The sequence below is a fragment of the Ursus americanus genome, chromosome 14 (assembly GCF_024610735.1).
Source record: "Ursus americanus isolate L20-20 chromosome 14, mUrsAme1.1.p, whole genome shotgun sequence".
Lineage (NCBI taxonomy): Eukaryota > Metazoa > Chordata > Mammalia > Carnivora > Ursidae > Ursus > Ursus americanus.
The window spans coordinates 50,157,973-50,181,592 of record NC_142140.1 but is presented as its reverse complement, the minus strand read 5'-3'; the positions used below and the strand labels follow the sequence as shown (position 1 = coordinate 50,181,592).

General features: G+C 43.7%; 1 protein-coding gene across 1 annotated transcript in view; it reads right to left on the bottom strand.

Moving 5' to 3' along the window:
• Positions 1-1,902: 1,902 nt before the first annotated feature.
• Positions 1,903-23,620, bottom strand: part of ADGRE3 (adhesion G protein-coupled receptor E3) — a 50,693-nt gene continuing 28,975 nt past the window's right edge. The window contains exons 6-16 of the mRNA XM_045811975.2: positions 22,834-23,020; positions 20,270-20,389; positions 15,195-15,379; positions 12,762-12,929; positions 9,426-9,623; positions 8,911-9,146; positions 8,146-8,212; positions 7,615-7,706; positions 5,986-6,154; positions 4,595-4,690; positions 1,903-2,109 (exon numbers count right to left, since the gene is read on the bottom strand). Of these exons, the coding sequence (XP_045667931.2) occupies positions 2,104-2,109; positions 4,595-4,690; positions 5,986-6,154; positions 7,615-7,706; positions 8,146-8,212; positions 8,911-9,146; positions 9,426-9,623; positions 12,762-12,929; positions 15,195-15,379; positions 20,270-20,389; positions 22,834-23,020 (1,524 nt within the window). The 3' untranslated portion in view covers positions 1,903-2,103. The remainder of the gene's footprint in view (positions 2,110-4,594; positions 4,691-5,985; positions 6,155-7,614; positions 7,707-8,145; positions 8,213-8,910; positions 9,147-9,425; positions 9,624-12,761; positions 12,930-15,194; positions 15,380-20,269; positions 20,390-22,833; positions 23,021-23,620) is intronic.

The window sequence follows — 23,620 nt, the reverse complement described above, 5'->3', positions numbered from 1 at the left end:
ATTTGTTATTTGGCCTTTTGCAGAAGAAGTTTCTTGACCTCTTTTTAGCATATTTAAATACCACTGGGGAAGAACCAGGAAAGAGCATGTCAGAGAGTTGGAAGACTCAAGACAGAGAGAGGAGATATCAGTGGAGAAAGGTCCCCAAACAGGGAGGAGGGGATGAGCAAAGCATAGAGGGAAGGATTAGCCTTAAACAAGAGGAGGGACCCCCTTGCTGTTGTGGAAGAATGGAGGAAGGGACCACGGGGATCGATGAGGGAAGGAAGCAAGGGTGGGTATGGATGTGGATGTACTGTAAGGGATACCACGAAGTTGAGGTAGTTTCCATCAGCTGGTGTTTACTATCTCTGTGGAGTAGGAGACAAGGTCTTCTGCCTCATGTAAAGGGAAAGGTGATGAGGATTGAGGAAGGAAGTGAAAAACTGTAACCTTGCATGAGGGGAAGTTGACTAGGGTAAGAAGAGCAAGTTCCAAGTAGCATGGAGAGTCTTGTTTAGATCAGAAAACATACATTTGTAATGACTCCGAGATGAGTGTCTGGGATCTCACTGCCCTGATGGAGAAGTGGTTAAGAGATGTGGTTTGTTCATAAGGACAGATGCTTTGGACTGCAAGTAACATTACCTGACCCAAAGTGGCTTAACAATAGGTGCTTATTTGTGTCACATAGGAGGAAGTCCAAGGTTTGGTTCAGTAGCTCAACAATGTCATAAGAGCCCAGATTATTTTCTTCTTTGTGCGCTTCCATCCTCAGTATTTACGTGGTGGTACCTTCCCTCCAAGCATCATATTACTGTCTAACAGCCAAAAATAAGAAGTCATGGGCAGGCTCTTCTTGAATTTGTCGTTGTTTTTATCAAGGAGAAAAAGTATTTTCCAGTAGGTGTTTCTTTTTTTTTTTAAGATTTTATTTATTTATTTATTTGACAGAGATAGAGACAGCCAGTGAGAGAGGGAACACAAGCAGGGGGAGTGGGAGAGGAAGAAGCAGGCTCCCAGCGGAGGAGGCTGATGTGGGGCTCGATCCCACAACGCCGGGATCACGCCCTGAGCCGAAGGCAGACGCTTAACGACTGAGCCACCCAGGTGCCCCTCCAGTAGGTGTTTCTTATATCTCATTGTCTAGAATCGGTCCCAATGCACCCATCCTAAAACAATCTCTAGCAAATAGGAACAGGGTCACTATGGTTAGTTTAGACTTGGGTTTCTCGATCTCAGCACTACTGACATTTGGGGGTTGACAACCCTTTGTCGTGTGTATGTGGGAGCTGTCTCGTGCCTTGTAAGATGTTTAGCAGCATTTCTAGCCTTTACCATATAGATGCCAGTAGCATTCCCCACCTTTCTCCAGTCATGACAACAAAAAATGTCTCCAGACATTGTCAAATGTCTCTAGTTGGGGGATCACTTCTAGTTGAGAATAACTGGGCTTAATCCAATCTCAACTGGACATCCCATGTCCAAGCGTATTGCTGTCCCAAGTCTGCAAACAATGAAGGTTCTGCTAATAAGGAGTATATGACCTGGTAAAGACTGTTGAGCAATCTGCAGTATTACCATTGTTGGGTTGGTCCTGGGTTGAGGGTTTCTCAGGTAGTTATGGAACCAGAACGAGGGAGCAAGGTGTTGAAAGTAAGGAAGAAAATCATTTGACATGGTTGGTCATGAGATTTAGCCTGGATAAGAAAGGAGGTAAAGCTGATGGTTTAGGAGAAGCTGATGGTCTGAAGGACTGGATGAGATTAAAGAGCGGGGTCAGGATGAGTGAGTGTAAGAACGTGAGGAAAGACCTTGGAAGGGGGCTTCCTTGTTTCCAAAACATCAAGGGAGTACTTGCAAAGGCCATTATTCAGGTGTCCAGGGACAAGCATTGGCTAAACACATGAGAGTGAAGAGAAATCCAATGAAACACACATTTATTGAGAGCCCAGTATGCAGAGCAAACATTTCAGGAAGTAAAGGCTAAACCTTTCCTCTCCAAGGATGACTTCTGTAATGATTTCCCTTGTCCTCAGCTTTGTTCTTCACCACGCGAACCAGATCCATGGGTGTGACTTTCCACGTGGAGTTGAATGTTCTAGTCTGAATATTTTCTCTTCACTAACTCTGGAAAAACATCCCCCCACAAAAGATGTTTAGATTAAAGGTAGATGTAAGGATGAAGCAAAACAAACCACCAATAACAACAAAACAGAGAGAAGTGGATTAAAGGCAGAGTGTGTTACCAAAGTGGTAGGTTCTTTGCCTACTCAATACCATTTGCTGAATAGCCAAGTAACAAGACAGTATGGGACAGCAAGCAGGTGATTTATTTAATGGCCAGAGAACAGAGAAGGGGAGCTCATGTTCTAAAGGTACCTTCTCCCCGATTAGGTCATTGTTAGGGTTTTATGGGGTTAGGGTAATTAAGGGACTGGTAAGCAAGCTGACCTGGGGTGGGGGGGGTTTTGAGGCAGGGGGAAGAGGCTTCTAGGAGTCAGAGTGCCACCTCTGTTCTTCCTTAAAGTGGCACAGTGGGATCTGCCATTTCACTGGTAGGTGTATTTTTTGTTATTACAGTTAGATGATAATGTTCTTGAGGTCATCTGGAGGGTTAACATGGCGTCTGAACTGGATCAAGTCAGTCAAAAACTGGGTTATTGGGGCTTCTTCAGAGCTTGTTAGTAAGCCCCTAGTGACAAGAGCTCCCTCCAGCGTGCAAGGATGACGCGATCTAGCATTTTGGAATCTGAGGTCAGAGTGGCCTTCTGCGGCTTATGTGGGAGGACTTCTCAAAAAATCCCAGATGAAGAATTCTTTTTTTTTTTTTTTTGAAAAAAATTCAGACATAGTATCCTGCTCCAGAATTTAAGTTGGTTTGTGTCTATGAAGAAAGGCTAGACTCTAAGCCCGTGAAGGCAGAGACTGTGTTGGTCTTGTTCCTTTTGTAGGTCCACTGTCTACTACGGCATCTTGACACATTGCAGAACTCAACAAATATAGTTTTTACCACCCACAAGTTGCAGCTTGGTTTACAAGCCCCAAGTCCCACAAGAAAACCAATACCTCCTACAGCAGCCCGTGAGGGTGGCGGTTCCTGGCCTGGTTGAGGAATGAGTCATTGTATGCAGGACGTCCAAAGCTATCATTCCCTCTTACTATTTATGGTTCATTCACAGAACTCCCTGCCCAGTCAAGCATGACTTTTTCCACAAACAGTATTGCCTGGTTACACAAGTGGCCTTTCAATGTTAGCAAATTTCTAGGGAACAGAACTAAAAGTTTAACCCAGGGCAAATTTGTCCATGGAGAGTGAAAGGACTTTTTTTTTTTTTTTAGCTTTTTAATCATATCCTGTGCCTAGAAAAATAAAAGCTTAAGAAATTATTTTAATTAAAGTGAATGTATTTCTTACAGGGAACTAATATATATATTCCCCTTTCAAAGATACAATCATCTTATTCAACTTCCACAATGTTAAGTAATGATAATAAAAATTTCCAGTTATTGGAGTGCCGAAAACTTGGGGAATTATTTTGGGTTATCTGGGAAGTCTTTCAAAGGTCACAGTCAGCAGCCAGCATCTTTTACAATTTTACTCTTATTGGGAATGATTAAACCTAATATTCATAAATTTTTTTTCTGATCCCTTGACATGCCCTAACCCTTTTTTCCTGGTCCTGTTTTCCTTTTGGTCCTTTTTGCAAAGATTTAGAATGAATTCTCCTTTCTGCCCACCAAATAAGGATAGATTTTTTTAGTGACTCAATATTTCCAATGCTGAGAACATCACATATTAGCTCAAGAAAATAGAAGACAAGGTGTCAGAAACTTCTCAATTTTGTTCATTTAAAAAACAACACATTCTAAAGCTCCTTGGCTAGCAGATGTGGTGGGAATACACATGGGAGTATAAAATGAAACTGGGAAAATTTTTATGGATTATGAGTTTTGGAGCCCATCTAGCTCATCTAGGGGCATGCCTTCTTAAAGAAGTATATTCTCTCATTTCTCCAAAAAGACAAATAAGGGACAACTATAGAGAGATACAAGGTAGTGCTTTGAGCTTGAGTTAAATCCATGGGAGAACGGATGGATACAAGCCACTGAGTTCCACAGAGGTCTTCTTTCTAACAGGACCATTTCCTTTCCCTGGAACGTCCCATTATTCCATGCACCCCTCCCTTATAGTTATGTAGAACAGCTGGGGTGGGGTCCCTCTCTTTTCCATGGTATCTACCAACCCCACTGGGCTTACGTTCACCTCTCTATGGGACAGCGGGATTTCAGAGAATGATGACCACTGTGCTATGTCTATGATTGGAAGTCTGTCCCCAAAAAGATTCTACTTTAGATGGTAATGGTGCTGGTGATATGTCTTACCCCTATTCTTTTGTATGACAAGAATATATACACAAACTAGCTTAAGCACTATCAGTGGTCAGGGAAGAGTCACTGAGAAACAATATAGTGAGAACAGGAAATGCAAGCCAGGTCATCAGGTGGCACTCTTGGCCATTACCTCTGGGCAAGAGAGCTCATACTAAGACAGGGAGAGGGGATTTGGGGTGGGAAGGGGGGAAGCATTAGAGTAAGTCACAAGCCCTCTTACTTCACTGGGTTTTGAGTCAGCGCCAAACTTGGTGGAAAGTGTATAAGTCTCAGATTCAGATTTAGATTTCATGATCTCTCCAAACCACTTTCGGACCTGGAACATCAAAGAAAATACTGGAATGTTCTTTGTTAACATTGGTGAAGAGAAAAACCAGTGAGTCAGGAAAAGAATAAAGACATTATTTAAAAAACTTTCCCTACAACATGTAGTGTATATGTATAACAGAATATTATTTATGGAGCCTTAGAAAGGAAGGAAATTCTGACACAGACTACAACATGCATGAACCTTGAAGACATCATGCTGACTGAAAGAAGCCAGGCACTAAAGGACAAATCCTGTCTGATTCCACATATAAGAGATCCCTATAATAGTCAAATTAGTTGAGCCCGAAAGTAGGATAGTGGTTACCAGGGACTTAGCAGCGGAGAATGGAGAGAAGAATGAGTATGTGGACAGACAATGTGATAACACCAATATAGCACAAAGGTAATCGAAGTGATTGCCATATATGTGTTCATTGCATAATTCTTTTAACTTTTTTGTGTGCTTGAAAATGTTCATAATAACATGTTGGAAAAATTAACTTATTATGTAATGTCATCATATAGCTATTAAAACATATTAGTATGGAGACTACACCGTCACATGGAAATGTGTTTAAGAATTCATGTGTTTACATGGTGTGGCAGATTGCATTATGGATTTCAATTATTCACTCCTGTCATAGTGTTACACCCTCACGGTGTAATACTTAGCCTCATGGTGGGTGGAGGGTTCTTTTCCCTTGACTTTGGGCTTGGACATTTGACTTTCCTTGGCCAATGGAATATCAGTGGAAGTGATGCAAGCTGGCCCACAAGGCTGGACATGGCCTTGCCCAGTAGGGCTTGTTTTCTTGTGATTTTGCCATTGCCATGAGAAGGACATATCCTTGCTGCCTTTCTGCCATGCCTCAGGATGAGTCACAAGGAGCAGACCTGCCCACGGTCAGCATCCTGGAACCAAGGCGAGCTGAACCCAGACAAGATCAGCTGAACCTCAATCAACTTTCAGACTTGAGAATGAGAAAAGTAAATATTTGTGTTTAGGCTACTGAGATTTTTGAGGTTGTTTGTTACCCAGCAATCGCTGACTATTACAAATGGGAAAGCTGAAGAAAAACATATTTCCTTGATGTAGCAATTATTTACTTTCTGAAAGCTGTTAATAAATCGATGTAGTTTACAATCAATAACATCTTAAAGTAGCGAAGATACGGATAGTGTTTACACATAGCTCAGAGCGCATATGAAAATTTAGAGAACACAGATTTAAAGGTTCATTAAAGTACGCACCTCCAAATATTTCTAACCCTTATGACAATAACAAAAGAGGTCGTTGTGTACCTGCTGGCTGAGGAGGCAGTACACCAGGAAGATGAAGACGCCCTGCAGGCTGTTGATGATGGTGAAGAGGTAAGCCATGACGATGGCAGCTGGACCCACCTGGAGGACGCCCAGGCACCACGTGCAGCCCAGGATGAAGAGCTGAGCTGTGGCTTTCAGTGTCAGCATCCTGAGAGGAGTCATACACAATGATGTGAAAAAGCTGATAATGGACCTGGACACCTGTTGTGTAGTTGTTAATGGTGAGGGCTCTGGAGCTAGACTGGTTGGGTTTAAACCCAAGGCAGAACTAACTGGCTTGTGCCCTTGGGCAAGTTACTTTACTGTAACTCAGTTCCCTCATCTTTATAATAACCCGATTTCACAGGGTTGCTGCCAAGATTAAAAAAGAATTTAACATATGTAAAGTATTTAGGAAAGTATGTAGAACAAAATTAGTACATCTATAAAGCATTCTAGAACTGGGTGCTCTTTATCTCTCTCATTATCTTATTTATAGAATTCATTTTTCGGACAAGGAGACTTTTGAGGCAGACGTGGTGCTAATAATTACAATGGGTCAATGGGCATAAACTGGGGCTGTCCCAGGCAAACTAGGATGTAAGGTCACCTTACTTACGTATCTATATCTCCCTAATTAGAAAATATAGTAATACATAAGTGAGAAAAGCTAGTTGAGGAACGATTTGCATAGTGTGAAGCTGTTATGTGCATGCCTGTCTCTTCTACAGAAAAGGCACAGCCCAGAGAAAGGTCTGGGGAAAATAGCATACATATCATACAGTTTGTTACCTCTGGCTTCCCTGACAAGTGGAAGTAGTGAAGAAAGGGGGGAGTTAGACACTTTCAGATTTTACTTTATATATTTTAAAAACTTCTGAAAAATTTTTTTTAACAAATGCACTACTTTTGTGATTACGATGAAATCAACAACAAATTACGTGTTCACATAAAACGGATGCTGCAAAATGGGAAAGTCCTCATCATCCAAAATGTTGTGAAATAATAGCATACAAAATATATTTTAATCAAAATCCCACCCAAACCTATTGCATCTGTGTTATGCGGCAGAAATTCCTGTTTTTTCCCCCCATTCTCCTCTTCATTTTAGTGCTGGGTCCTCCCTTTTTTGAGTTTTATCGAGGACACATGGCACCCAGTTAGAGACTACATTTCCCGGCCTGCCTTGAAGGTAGGTGTCACTGTGTGATCCAGGTCTAGCCCTTGAGATACGGGCAAATGTGGGACATGCAGCTTCTTTCCATGGATGGGATACCGGCAAAGACACATCCCGGGGAACGTGCAGCAACAACATAGAAAGGAGTCAGGTCTCTGGATTCCTTTGTGGAGCCGAGCTTCCCCACCAGCCCTGGACTGCTCACCTCTGAACTGTGACGTGCAAGCGAAATAAACTGCTATTTCCCTCCTTTCTTTGGGTCTTTTTGTTACCAAAGCTTAGCCTGTACTAAAGCTAATACAGCTTCTCATTAACTGGGACACTGGGAGATGGTAGTGGCTTTGCTAGTTCCTGGAACTTGGTTGTGGGGTGTGTGTGGATATGTAGGAGGGACCAGTGGGACATAAGTAGAGAAAAGAGAGGGTCAGAAAATACCATTTACCCCACCTTACCTAATATTCTGGATGGTGGACACTTCACTGTTGAGAGAGGAAAGTTTCCTTTTTAAAATCCAAAGGATCAGGAGAAAAATAACTAAATTCACCTGCAGGAATGACGCAGATCATGCAGAACACAAGTTAAAATAATGCACTGTGTCCGCACACAATTCCCACCTCCTTGCGTGTGGGACTGAACTGGTAGCAGGTGGAAAAATCAACTCATAGAACTGAGAAAATGCATGCCCCTTATGCTCTCTCTCTCTCTCTCTTTTAAAAGATTTTATTTATTTATTTGTTTGACAGAGAGAGAGACAGCCAGCGAGAGAGGGAACACAAGCAGGGGGAGTGGGAGAGGAAGAAGCAGGCTCCCAGCGGAAGAGCCTGATGTGGGGCTCGATCCCAGGACTCTGGGATCATGCCCTGAGCCGAAGGCAGACGCCTAACCGCTGTGCCACCCAGGCGCCCCCCCTTATGCTCTCTTGGACCCAGCATGCCTGGTGCTTCTTCTGTGGTTGGGAACAATGGAGCCACATACTCACTCACACAGATAATGGCACAGACCGGGGCAAGGAAACTCCAGATGAATCCCTGGTCCAGGTTGAGCCAGCAGCTGGGAACAACGGGAAAAGGGGCACAAAGAGAGATCAGAGAAAGCACATGAAATGACACCTTTCCCTAACACTTTTCCAACATCTGAAAATGTCAGCAGATGACAATGAAGGCTTTGATTGTTCACTACCACGTGTTAATGCTACACTAAATATATTACGAGCATTGTCCTGCGAAGGTTTTAGACCAGCATTGTGAGGGTGGGACCATGGGGATGACTGTTTTTTTTTTTTAAAGATTTTATTTATTTATTTAACAGAGATAGCCAGCGAGAGAGGGAATACAAGCAGGGGGAGTGGGAGAGGAAGAAGCAGGCTCATAGTGGAGGAGCCTGATGTGGGGCTCGATCCCAGAACGATGGGATCACGCCCTGAGCCGAAGGCAGGCGCTTAACCGCTGTGCCACCCAGGCGCCCCCATGGGGATGACTGTTATCTCCATTTTGCTCATGGGGTCACCGAGACTTGAGGACTCGAGGTTCCAAATTATGGGAAGGATGAAGCTGGGACTTAACCACAAAATGCCCTCTTTCCAGAATCTTACACACTCTTACTGTCATCTTTCTCTTCCTCACCAGGAAAGAGGTTAGAGCTGTTACAGCCAACGGGAAAGGAGAGCGGGTTTGATGTGGATGTCCCAATCATCCTCATTAACACTGCCCTTAAAATTGTCCACAACATAGGGTGAGAGTGGAGCTCACCGATCACATGTTCCATAAAGGTGAGGCCTGGATGCCGCAGAAATGGCCACAATTATAGCCGGGGCTCCATAGCCCACGGGGAACATGAGCTTCTTCATGACCCTGCTCACGCTGGAGTAGTTGACCACTGTCAGGTTCCGTGCAGTGAGGAAGAGGTGCAGACCCTCCAGCAGCATCCAGGTGAAGGAGGCCAGGTAGAGGTAGTGTAAGGCACCCGCGATGATGGCACACAGCACCTGGGGGAGGACAAAGGTGCCCCAGGAGGGAATGTCGGGGAGGAGGGTGGCCCCAGGACCTGTCCCATACTTTGCCATTGGAGAGAACACTCATGCATATGGTCGAGTTGTCTGGAGAGGGTTTGTCTTCTAGTTCATTGGTCAATGTGAAATAGGCTACTTACCCCTCTAACCTCCCCGGGAACCAAGGACATTTTATTAAGGTATCAGTGCAGCACGGCTCCATGAACTGAGCACCCCTGGGACAGGGCAGGGGCTCCTCTGTGACAGTGTCAGTACCTTGATCTCGGTCCGGTCGATGGCCGTGAGGAAGAGCAGGTGGGCCAGGAAGAGGCAAATTGCGAGCTGCAGGTGGATGGAGGTGCTGGTGTTCTGGATGGTTTTGCACAGCAGGAAGGTGAGGGCTGCCAGGAGGAGGCACAGCAGAGAGAGGCCCAGCCCCACATAGGTGATCACATCCAATGCATAATCCTCTTCCTGGGACCCAGCAAAGAGGACATCACCGTCAGTCTCCAGGATTAATCCCCCTCCCCCTTGGAATGGGGCATCCCAAACATAGGCATGGCTCCGGAGGAGAGAGAGTGTAAGAAGTGTCTGTCAGACTAAGTCTTTTTCCCCAGCTTTATTTAGGGATACCCAACATACAAGATACTACAAATATTGAGTGCACACATTTTGATGAGTTTGGACATAGGCACATATCTACGATGCCATCACCACCATCAAGGTAATAAACGTATCCATCACCTCCAAGATCTTGTGTCGCTTTGCTCTTTTCTTTCTGTGATAAGAAACAAGAGGAGATCTACTCTCTCAATGAGTTTTTAAGCGCACAGTACTGTATTAACTATAGGCTCTATGTTGTACAGCGAACTGACCTTGAAATGAATGAATATGCTAGGCTGAGTCTTGCACCCAAGAGTTGAAGGAAGCCCTGTGTAGCAGAGGCCATTAACCTCTTCACACTCATTGGTACCTGCCCTTTGGCTGCTTTCTGTGAAATCCAGTGACCCTGTCTGGGAGTATTTCTCCTGCCACATGAACATGCTTGGACATGCCAGAAGGAGTCAAGTACCAGGATGTTAATGCCCCTTGAAAGCTGCCCTCAAGCGATAAAAGTTATGGCATTGGTGGATAGATACCCCGGCTCCCTCACCTTTATGTAGGAAGGCTCTGACATGCATGTTCTGGGATATCTCCCAGAAGTACCCAATGGGATTGAGTCCCAGTTGTCCATGGGGGTAACTTTCTCTTTCACATCCTTTACTGGCTGCCTTCGCTTCCCTGTCTTACTTCCCTATTGTCCTACTGATATGTCTTGGGGTCACCTCCCAAAGACTACTTGTCCTCAGATTTTTGTCTCAGGATCTGCCTTTAGGAGATCCCAAACTAAGACATCTGTATAATTCAGCTCTTGGAGACTCATCGCCTTAAAGACAGGAGCCAGGAATCTGGTGAGCCACACAGACTTAGTAAGACTCACCAGTAGGAAATGACCGTTGCCATCCCTTATAATGATATGGGGATTTTCACTTGTTTCAATGTCACATTATAGAACTTTTTCATCCTTTGCTTTTTTAACCTTAAGAATTACGAAATAGAACACACATACAGAAAAGAGCATACACATAAGTGTATCACATGATTAAAAATTATTAAATGATTGATAAGATCATTGGTCTGTAGACACTATTCCAGAAGCTCTTTTCAATTGCAAACCACATTCTCCCCCAGAGGTAACCATGATCCTTTTATGATAAGCAGTTCCTACCTAACTTTATAGTTTTACCACTCAAGTATGCAACCCTTGAGAATACGGCTTAGTTGCGTCTGTGTTTAAACCTTGTACAGATGGAAATAGAGTCTGCTCCACACAGTCATTCAGAAACCCATGATAACAGACACTTCACCGTCTGGTATCTCCACCCTCTGGAGGATGTTGCTTCCTTGTCACCCTGGGGGATCCCACATGGGATTTTCTATGCCTCATCCCAGAATAGTAACATTGGTTTTTTTTTTCTTTTCTTTTCAAATTTTTATTTAAATTCTGGTTAGTTGACATACAGTGTAATATTGGTTTTAGGGAGTAGAATTCAGTGATTCATCACTTACATACAGCACCCACTGCTCATCATAGCAAATGCCCTCCTTAATCCCCATCACCCATCTAGCCCATCCCCATCTACCTGTAGCATTGCTTTTAATAGCCCCCAACAGGAAACAACCTAGAGGCACATTAACTGTAGGACGGAGAAGTAAATTTAGCACAGCCATGCAAGGGAATATCATATAGCAACAAAAATAAAAGAACCAAGGGCATACCCAACTCATAGATGTAATGATGAATGAAAAAAGTGTTTTATGTTTTCAAACCCGTTTTAGCTTGCCTATTGCCCTCTGTAATAGGAGAGGTCAGAGATTTCCACCAGGTGTTCTGGGGGTACTCCTCTGTCTCTGTGAGGAGAGTGGGATTCAGGACTTCCTGTGTCCTGTCACTCAGCCTATGTTATTAGTGACTCCTCTGACCCCATCTTGAGCATATGTGTCTAGTCTGCTACCCAAATCCTGGCCACCATCGTCTCTCTGCGAGTCCACTCTTGCTGTGTCACGATGGGAGCCAGAGGAATGTTCTAGTGACATAAATGCCCAGCATCTCTGATGCAGACCCTCCATTGTCTTCCCACTGCAATTCGAATGAAATCTAAATTCTTTAATACCCATCACCGGCCATTAAGGAGGGCACGTATTGCATGGTGCAGTGGGTGTTATATGCAAGTAATGAATCATGGAACTTTACATCAAAAACTGGGGATGTACTGTATGGTGACTAACATAACATAATAAAAAATATTATTATTAAAAAAAAAAGAAATCTAAATTCCTGACCCTGGCGTTGGAGGTCTGACACATTCTCCCTGCTCCTGTCTCTCCAACTGCATCTCCTTCCACTTGCCCATCGTTCACTTTGCTCCAGCCACACTTCTTTCTGGAACACACTAAGTTTGTTGCCTCTGCAGGGTCTTTGTATGCACACACTGCTCTTCTTGGGATGGTTTTCTCTGAGGACTTTTCCTACTGGCTTTTCCCCCCTCGTTGAGGTAAAATCCAAACAATATAAAATTAACCATTTAAAGTATACAATTCAGTGGCATTTGATCCATTCACAATGCTGTCCAACCACACCTGTGTCTAATACCAAAACATCTTCATCACCCCAAAATATAATCCCATGTCTGTGAAGCACTTACCCCCATTTCTCCCTGCCCCCGCCCCTGGCAACCAGTAATCTACTTTCTGACTCTCTGGATTTGCTTATTCTGGACGTTTCATGTAAGTGGACTCCTACAACGGATGGCCCTCTGTGTCTGACTTCTTTCATTCAGTGCTGTGTTTTCGAGGCTCACCCGTGTTGCAGTACTACGGACTCAATATTCAGATTGCAGCTCAAATGCTTAACTCTTGTAGAGGCCACCCTGACCTTTCTATGGAAAGCAGCACGCTTTCTGCAATCACTCACTCTAGTCCCTTGCGTCCCCGCTCCCCTTTATAAAAGAGTACCTATCCAGTAGGAGCTCACAGGCGATTAGCTGGAGCAATTAAATGTATACGTTATACCTGGTGGGAAAAGGCCATGAGGACAGCGAAACTGGACAGGTGGGTGGAGCTGCATATGGTGTGACTTTCGTTCACTTGCATCAGGAAACAGCCGTCCCTGGACCACTGGCCACGTTCCCCCGAGCTTTTCCAGTACACGCAGAAGGCCTTTCTTCTACAGGGCTTCCTCTGCAAGTAGAAGGGACTCATCATGTTCTTTCTTGGGAGGGACAGCGTGTCGGTCTACACTGGGGTGGCAAGCGAGGAGATATATGGCTTAGAAGTGGCTCAGGTGATTCCTATTTTAAGTGAAGAGGATGGCTGCCAGGACACCTGCTCCTGGAGTCCCAGCTCTGTCGCAGTTCCATTAACCATAAAACAAGATCAAAGCTCTCTGGGAGCCAGAATTTTACAGGATGTCATTGGTTTCAGGACCTCATCACCCACCGTGGAAGTCAGACAAAATAAATAAATAAATAAAAATGTCTGGGGCTCATACAGAGTTTTCTCCTAAACACTCTCTAAGGCAAATTTCCCTGTTTTCTTCACACCAATTCTGTCCCCGATCCCTTACAACATAAAAATTCTCATGCAACAAGAGGGGAAGTTTAGGAAATAATTGAAGAGAGAAATAATAGAATTAGCCTTCGACCTCTTCCTTTTGTCCCAAGGGTTTCCAGAGTATCACCTCATGGGGCCAAGGAGGTGAGTCAGACACTCTCCCTGTGGGGGGCTGTATCTCCTTTGATAATCCGTTAGACCATCTCCAGATTTCTTGTTCCACTCCCACTACCCCATGCCATTTATGAAAAATTCCATACTTAGGTTGTAAGCATCAGATAGGGAAAACCTACATTTCCCACTGCCCCATTCTTATTTTCTTTAAAACTAAAAAATAATTTTACTTATCTTTTCCAGCTTTATTGAGATATAACTGACATATAAATTATGGAAGTGTAAGGTATACAACATAAGCTTTTGACATATGCATATATTGCAAAATGAAGTTAGTTACTATCCATCACGTCATGTAGTTACAATTTTTAATTTGTGAAAAGAACTTAAAATCTACTCTGTTAGCAACTTCCGAGTGTGCAATATCGTATTGTTAACTACAGTCGTCATGCTGTACGTTACATCCCCAGAACTATTCTACTTGCAACTGGACGTTGTGCCTTTGATCTCCTGTGCGTATTTCTCCCATCTCCCACCCCCGGTAACCAAAATACGTTCTCTGTGTCTAGGAGTTTGGCTTTTTAAGAGTCTACATATAAGTAAGACCGTACTGTCTTTCTCTGTCTGACTTCTTTCACTTCCCATAATACCCTCCAGAGTCACCCATGTTGCTGCAAATGGCAGGATTTCTTTCAACTCCTACTTCCGTAACAGAGCTGAAAGGCAAGGGAACAGATGAATTTTATTACATCTGGGTTTGGCTACTGACCTTCCTGCCTGTAAGAGTTTGGGCAGAGAAGGGGAAAAGGGAATGGATTAAATAAACATCTTGTTTCCGATCAGGCTATGTAGTCTTAATAATTAATGCCAGGCTTTTGTGTGGGAATGAATACCATGTCTCAGTTAAAATTTTGGAAGTACATTCAACTAAAATAACCCCATGCATAATCCCATGCACTAGAATTATGCTGCCCAAGAGAAATACCATGTGAGCTACTCGTGCAATTTGAAATTTTCTGCTAGCCACATTAAAAAAGCTAAAGAAACAGTTCAAATTAATTTTAATAATATACTTTATTTAACCCCTATATTCAAAACAGTATCGTTTAGTATGCCAGTATAAATCAATGTAGGCGATCAATATAAAATTAAAATTATTTTTAAAAAAGATTTTATTTTTATTTTATTTATTTTTTCAACGATTTTATTTATTTATTTGAGAGAGAGACAGAGCGCAAGCGAGAGAGAGAGAGAGAGAGAGAGAGAGAAAGCACATGAGCAGGGGGGAGGGGCAGAAGGAGAGGGAGAAGCAGATTCCCTGCTGAACAGGGACCCTGAGGTGGGGCTCAATCCCAGGACCCTGGGATCATGACCTGAGCCGAAGGCAGACATTTAACTGACTGCGCCACCCAGGGGCCCCAAAAAATTTTATTTCAGTAATCTCTACACCCAACATGGGGCTTGAACCCACCACCCTGAGATCAAGAGGCACATGCTTCACCGACTGAGCCATCCAGGTGCTCCTTAAAAATTACTATTGAGATATTTTGCGTGTTTTCTCTTATGAGTGTTTCAAAATCTGGAACGACCAAGTCTAAATCCGGAAGTACTAAGTCTTCCACAATCTCAGTGCGACGCACCTGTTTCAAATTGCTGCGGGAAGCTCCTGGCTATGGCATTGGACCGCACAGCCCAGAGGCACTGACTGGGGAGGGCATGCACAGTGTTCGCTCTACCTCCGAGAAATCTAAGCAAGTTCAAATTGCAGCTCTGACCCACCTTCACGTGCTGAAAACTCAGAATCACAGACTTGGAGAGAGAGAGATTCCTTTGGGGTCTAATAGCAGCACTCACGACCTCGGAGTTCAGGTAAACCCGGTCTCTTTCATTTGCCTCTTCAAAAAATGTTGCATTTATGATGTTTCCAAGAGAAGAATAAGAAATAAAGGCAATTGCAGTGGGACCTGAGAAAACAGAAAAATGGGGGTCTTTAAAAGTGCCACCATTCCTTCCCCGTACCTACCAGGCTCGCACACGTGCTACACACACAGGTATACGTCTGCACGCCCAGTCACCTATATGACGGTCAAAGGAAAGCAAGGTTCTCCCTGTCTCTCCCTTTCTCACCTCTGAGACAGACATTGTGCTCGTGGCCTTGAACCCTCTTTTTTTTTTTCCAGTTCAAAGACACAGTTTATTTGCAATTCAATATAGGAATCATGGTCTGAACACGGAAAGAGTAGAAATTTCCTGGAATCTGAAAACTTAAATAGCATACCATATTCTCCACATTTTAATGTCCTCTACAAATTAAAAAAAATTAGTTTCAACGTTGGCTTTGTGGGAAAACCACTAATTAAATAGGTACATATTTTTGAACCCTTCTTTGTGTTGAATGGGGTAAAACTTGGGGCAAGAAAAGAACTGGACAAACCAAGAGTGGTTAAGCTGATTTGCATAAGAAAGGACACGGCTGTAGCCTCAGGAGAAAATGCTAAGAAACAAGATGGGAGGGCGTGCAGCCCCCCCCCCCCCCCCCCCCCCCGAGTATCCATTACCTTTCATGATACTAAGTAGTGACCACCTGTGGGCGTTGTTTTCCTCTCTGCTTTGTCTATGTTTGGAGGGTTTTTCTTTTGTCTTTAGAATCTGATTTTAAGTTTCTCTGGACTCCTTCAGCATAATATTGACCACCCACTAAGCTGAAGTTGTTATACAAGTATATATATATATATATACTCTGCCTCCTTTCCTACTTTCAGTAAATATGAGATAGAGCATGATTAATTCTGTTTGACCTTAGTTTTATAGGTAATTTTCCATCAGATAGAACTTTATAGTTTTAGTACAAATACTCCCCACTCAGCCTCTAATGTGCTGAATATTAGCAGAGGCTGAAGAAACACAGCCTGGCTGGGTCTGTATAACTCAACACAGTCAATAGGGTGAAGAAAATTAATGTTGTGACTATCTCAATTCTTGACTCGTCCCCTCGGGCTGTCTCCAAGTTCGAATCTCCCAAAGAACAAATTTCTAGGGAGCATTGGCCTGCAGAAAAGTGGGGGACGACATTCACTCAAAGATCTCAATACCACCCGTACTCAGCAGTGGGCGGTTACACCTATTTTGAGAAATCTCCATAATTTTCAACTCACAAACTTTTAAAGACATTTCTACATTTTTATGTGTGTGTGACTTGAGTATTAACCAATGTTTTTGTAAATATTGACTATGTTTTTCTCTTTCACTTAATTCCAACAATTTTTTACTTTAATAAAATGTTCTAAACATTGCAAGAAAAAAAAACGATGGGAGGAGGGCAAAGAAGAGGCAGATGTCACATCTGTGTTTGAAGACAGGGCCTTTATAAAGGTAGGGCTAGAGGAGCGAGGGCCTGACTTCGGCGCTGTGATGAGGTGGGCAGTCCTGGGAAGCCTCATGGAAGAGGTGAAAGCTGACCTGCACTGAAGAGTAGAGAAGAAGAAATCTGGACTCACAAAGAGAGACTAAGGATGTGCACTAGCAGAGAAAAGACCATGTGAAGACACAGGGAGAAGGCGGCCGTCTGCCAGGGAGAGAGGTCTCAGAAGAAACCAACCCGGCCAATGCCTTGATCTCAGACTGCGAGCCTCCAGAACTGTGAGAAAATAAATTTCTCTTGTTTATATATATATAATATCTACATATATATGTGTTATATATGTTAGTTACTAACATATATATGTAAACAAACATATACATTTGTAGGTAGTTTGAATATGGTGAGTTAGAGGATTATAGGATGCTATGACGATATTCCGATGTCAATAAGTTTTCTTTATTATCTTTGTAGCTGCCAAGGAGTCCACACTGCAGAGACCGTATACATGGAGCAGTTAGGATTGTAGGGACAGGAAATAGGTTAATAGGTTTCTGGATTAAAATCCCCGTTTTGCCAATTACTAGCTATGCAGTCCATCCTATTGGAATAAATTCCTCCGTAGATTTCTCTAATCAGGCTTCTCTGGTCCTGCCTGAGGGATCAGAAGCAATTCATTTCTGCTTCTCCGAGTTAATGACAGTTTCCATTTGTCAGAATGAAACAGTGGTAGGTGGTTGGAAAAGATGGGCAGGTGATATGTCCATCTGTTCTTGTGCTTAGAAGTAGCCTATTTTTGGGCTGAAGTATTCTGGTTAAGAGCAAAATCACAAGCAGAAAAGAGAAGGGTGGCTGTAGGTGTCCGTGGTCAGCTTCTGGTGGCCTGGGTTTTGCTCTCTGAGATGCTTTACAGGCAGGGGGTGTCATGGGTTGTATGTCTCGGGTTACCTGGGACCAGCCCGGTTCACCTCTAGTGGGTGTCTGGGTGTAATTCGATAGCACCTCCTTTCAGTCTTAAAGTTGGTACAATTGGAAGGTCATCTATAAGGTCGCTTTCCAGGAGCAGTTCTCAATTGGGGATGGGGGGCGATTCTGCCCCCTCCGGGGGTCACTGGCCATGGCTGGACGCATTTTTGGTTGCCACACTGGGTGTTTGCTTCTGGTGTCTAGTGAAGAAAGGCCAGAGGTAGTGTTCAATGGCCTACAGGACACAGGGAGGCCCCCATGACAAAGAAGGATCCTGCCCTAGACAGGACGTGAAGGACAGAAAAATGTCCCCTGGAAGCTTGTCACACACCGGTCAATGGGTTCTTTTCCCTCATTAGGAACATTGAGACCTCCACCTAGACGTGGATTTAATTCCGTGAGCGTTCATCACTGTTCTCTACATAACGAGCCCGTCATGGTGACTCTAGAGAAAATAACTCATGATTGCCATTCTTACGGGGATTCCGGCATGGTGGGGGCGGGACAAGGACACGGCAGTCAAGACACAACACAACATGTTAGATGTTAGGATAAGGTAGGTTCAAGAGGCTGGGGGAACAGAGAGGAGGGAGGGCCTGACTTTGGTGCTGTGGTGGAAGTGGGCAGTCCTGGGAGGCTTCACGGAGGAGGTGAAAGCTGAACCGTGTTGAAGAGTAATAGTTCACCCAGTGGCATGGTGGTTGACATTCCTGGCAGAGGAACAGCCAATGCAAATGCTTGGAGGTGAGACTACGGGACCCATTGGGGGAGGGTAAGTAGTTTTCCACTGGGCACTTCTATGCCAGGTGCCCCTTCAGGCACGTGTAATCACATGATCATGTCTGTGACTTCCTTAAACAGTTCAGTGTGGGCTGCTCTTATGGGCTGAGTTGTGTCCTCTCTGAATTCACATGTGAAATCCTAATCCCCAGCACCCCAGAATGTGATCGGAGAGCAAGTGGGGCCGCGGATGGGCTTCGTTTGGCTTGCACTGTGAAATCTTGCACACTCTGTACAAATTGTGAGTTTTGGAAGAAACTCCTGGTGACAAGGCAAGTGTGGACTTGTGTGGTTGGAGGCTGGCTTCCATCCTCCGCCTGGCCCATTCTCAAACGAGGCAGATTCAAGTTCTTATCTTCTTGGGGGAGGAGAGGAAGTGATGGGAGCTAATTGTCTCATGACACTTCCTCAGTTCAGCATGTGGTTAGTTGTCCACATTTTGATGCCTTTACTCAGGGACTTTCACTGATAGTACAGACCAGCTGTACAACCCCACATTTACAGGATTGGATTTTAAGACCCCATTTATCATTCTATAGCAGTTACAATGATAGGGCAGCAATTGTAAGACCAAATTTAAAAATCGAAGGTATTCATGCAACCAACCCGATTTTTGGTTTCTCTTGAAAAATCAGAGTCTGGCAACACTGGGACAATTAAGAATAACAATCCATTCCTTTATGCACAGGCTGTAGCAGATGCTGCAGGTGCCCTAACTTTATTCCCCGGGCACTCTTGGGTTCCTTACATGCTGATGGATTCTTCCGAAAGCACCTGCAGCTCTCTGCCTGGGAGTGTTCCCTGCAGTGAGTGTGCTGGATTGGTACACAGCACAGAATGGCAGGGCCCGGGATTAACCCCATAGAGGGGCCCTCAACCAATGGTTCAGAGCAGCTCTCTCCCCTTGAATGGGAGGGCTCAGTAGGAGGAGTCTCAGCAGTGACCTGCTCACTACCATAATAACACCTGTATTGGCTGTCTCCTCTGCCCTGTCTCATTTCTTTTCTCCCCTACTGGGATGGTTAATTTTATGTGCCAATGTGGCTAGGTCATACTTCCCCGATATGGGGTCAAACATGAGTCTGGGTCTTACTGTAAAGATATTTTTAAAGACAGGAGTAACATTTAAATCAATAGACTTTGAGTAAAGCAGATTACCCTCCACCATGTGGGTGGGCCTCCTCCAATCAGTTGAAGGCCTTAAGAAAAAGACTGACTTTTCCCAAATAAGAGGGAATTCTGCCTCTAGCCTGTCTTTGCAGCTACAACATCAACTCTTTCCTGGATCTCCGGCCTGCTGGCTAGATTTTAGACTTGCTACCTTCCACAATCACGGGAGCTAATTTCTTAAAATCTTTGTCTCTGTTTCTCTCTCTCTGCACCCCCCCACCCCCCCACACCATATTGATTCTATTTGTCTGGAGAACCCTGAATAATACACCTACTGGTGCTTCCAGGAATCACCTCCCAGATAAAACCCTTATACTTCTCTCGGGGACTGCATTTGGGTGAACCCCAACTGACGCCAGGATGGAACAGCCCCCAAATTGCAAAGAAGTGTCTTCCATGCTGAAGAATAGCAAGCCTCCACCTTGGGAAGATTTTTTTTTTTTAAGGAAAAGACTCAAATGACACAGTATTAGGGTAACAAACCCATTAAGAAGGAGCCTGTTGGCGACTCTCCTTGTGACTCATACGATGATACTGCTCTGTGTGTCTTAGAGGTTCTGAATACAACCACCACGTGTACCTTGTATGTTTCCCTGCACGATGTCATTGCAATGGATGTCCACTGAGTTCATGTGGGTGTTCAAGCTGAAGATCTGTCCTTCTTCAGAACAATTGTCTGTAACAACTCGCGTTTCAATAGCTGGTGAGAAAAGCAACAGGAAGCTTGTCATCATTATAAGCTTTAAAAATGGGCAATAGCAACACGGACAGGTCACATTTACTGAATGTGTAGGAAGTGCCACACACTGTACATTGTTAAACCCTGTGAGGGACCCTTATCCAAAGGAAGAAACTGAGGTTCAGAAGTTAAGTAAGACCCTAACTCCTGACATACAAGTTCTTAATGAACGTTCTCTAGCAATCATCCTTTTCAAAAAAATATTTTATATTTACTTACGGAGAGAGAGAGTATGAGCAGGGGGGAGGTAGGGGGAGAGAGAATCATGAGCAGGCTCCATGCTAGGCGTGGAGTCTGATGTGGGGCTCGATCTCACGACCCTGAGAGCATGACCTGAGCCAAAATCAAAAGTGGTAGGCTCAACTGACTGAGCCCCCCAGGAGCCCCCTCTAGCAATCATCTTGAAGCAGCAATTCTGTTTCTAGGAATTTATTCTCAGGAAATAATCATGGATGGGAGGGTAGATTTAGCTACAAGAAAGTTCACAGCAGCAGAGATGATAGTGTGAAAATTAGGAAATGATCTTAATGTTCAACAAGGAGGAATTGCTTTAATAATTGACGGCTTATCTTTATAACAATGAAAATGAAGTCGCAGGAGAATTGCCATCAAGAAACAAGGTCATGAAAATATTTAACTTAAACTTTAGCAGATGGCCGGAGGCTGGCTGTGGGTTTGAGATTGTTGAAACTGGGTGATGGGTACAGTCGGGTTCCTCCTGTGTCTGTCCCATTCACAGATGAGGGGCGTGAAACCCAGGGAGGTGAGGGCACTGGTCTGACCCATCGGTTAGGACCTGGCCAGGTCAGGAAAGATGAGGAGCTACTGTAATCTGAAAAATGGTTTAATTTTGAATGAAATGAATGAATGAATGAAATGAATGAATGAATAAATTAACGAATGAGTCCCGATTCCAATTTCCCAAGAAGATTAGGCATGGGATTTTATTTTATATTTAAAAATTTATTATTATTTTTATAGAGTGCAAACTATCTCATCATACAAATTGGTAAAGCAAAATGATTAGTTAGGCATACACCGATCCTTTGATATCCCTGGGCTGAATAAAAACACAGCAAACAGCATTTCTGGAGGCCAGTGTGGTGATATGTATCAAAATCTACAAAATGTTTCTTTTCTCCTTGACCTAATGATTCTTCCTCTATGAATTTATCCTGAGAAAATATCAAAGAAATATACACAGATACATTTTCAATGGTCTTTTGCATGGGGTTATTTGGCAACACCCACATTTCCCAGAATAGGGAAATAAATATAGTATAAATAAACATATAGTATAAAAAATGATATACAATGGAATTTGATAAACCATTGAAGACAGTAACGTAGGGTATGATGATGTATACAATGTACCTGGAAAGATGCTGGGGATGTAATGAGTGAAAACTGTACGTACAATGTCACATACATGGCAAATACACATTTGCATCAAACATGCCCCTGTGTGGTTATGGGATAGGAAGACTGGGCTGTGGGCAGATCTGGCTGGTCTAAATTTAGTTTTGTTTATGTGCTTTTTTCCTATTTAAAAAAATTTTAATACTTGGCTTTGATATTTTATTTATTTTTATTTTTTAAAATAGCGAGATGATACTAATGTCAAGTTATTTAATATATCATCTCATCAAGTGGTTACATTATATGTATGACAAGTATGATAAAAGTATTTTTATTTAAAATATATGCACTAAGATGTCCCTTCTGGGATGGAACTGTGATAGGTGCCAGTAGGTATTAGGCATTGGATTAAAAACCAAAACCAAAACCAAAACCAAAAAAACTACTTTTAAGCCAAAATCCCAGACTCAGGATTGGAAACCATTGGCAATCTTTTCTTTACTTCTTTTTGTTTTTAAAAGATTTTATTTATTTGTCTATTTGAGAGAGAGAGAGCGAGCGAGCAAGAGAGAGCAGAGAGAGCACAAGCAGGGGGAGGCGCAGAAGGAAAAGCAGACCCCCCACTGAGTGCGAGACCGACACAGAGCTCCATCCCAGGACCCCAAGATCGTGACCTGAACCGAAGGCAGCTGCTTAACCCACTGACCCACCCAGGTGCCCCCTTTCTTTCTTTTTTTAAAAACAGGTCTGTGGAGCTGTGATAATACGGTGTATAATTTGATGAGTTTTAGTGAGTGTATATACCTGTGTATACGCTATATTCCTTTGACACCAACAGCAACAGCTAGGGACTGAACATGTCTCTCCTCCCCAATAGTCTCCTCAAATTTTCTCACCACCCCTCCGCCCATCAGTATAGAATAGCTTGCATTTTCTAGAAGTCTATATAAATGGACTCAGGCAGGGTGTTATTTTTCTAATTGTGTAACCCAGACTCCAGTTTGTAACTAGCCCTCTGTGTGTATCAGGCCATATCCTCTTCTTACCCACAGTATTGTTGTTGTGGATTTCCTGGATTTTTTGCTCTGGGGATTTCAAGGCAGTTTCTAGAGCGGCTGATTCCACCGTCTGGAGAACTTCCGTGGCCCAAGTTGCGACTGCTCCCTTCTCTCCCGTTCCCAGTGGAGTGTTATTAGTGAGAAGTGACTGGAATGTCTCAACAACATGTTGCAGCTTTGAAGATACAAAGAATAAGAAAACAAATCCAAGCTGAGAGATCCTACACCCTGAAGGAAAGTAGAAAGCACGAGAAAGAAGCTTCTGGAGCCAGAGGAACCGGTTTCAATCCTGACTCCACCACTGACGGGCTGTGCGAACCTGGAAAAATCACCCAATTGCTCTGTGCCTCAGTTTCCCCATATTAGGACAGGGACAGTAAAAAGACCCTGTGGAGTTTTTGGGAATATTAAATGAATTAAGAGACGCTACCTTTTTAGAACAGTGTCTGTGCCTGGTACACATCAGATGAAGGTTAGTTATGATGAACATCTTTTACCGACAAGGAAGTGGTCAGGTTGCCAGAAATAGACCAGTGGTTTTCCATTAGGGCGATTTTGACCCCCCGGGGACATCTGGTAATGTTTGGAGACACTGTGATTGTCACCACCGAGGAATGCTACTGGTATCTAGTGGGTGGGGGCCAGGGAAGCTGCTCACCACCCTAATATGCACAGCGCCCCCCTCACCCCGTGCCCTCCGGAAAGTGACCCAAGCTGAGGTGTCAATGGTGCCAAAGCTGAGAAACTGGGAAGTAGAGTTACAGCTCAAAAGACA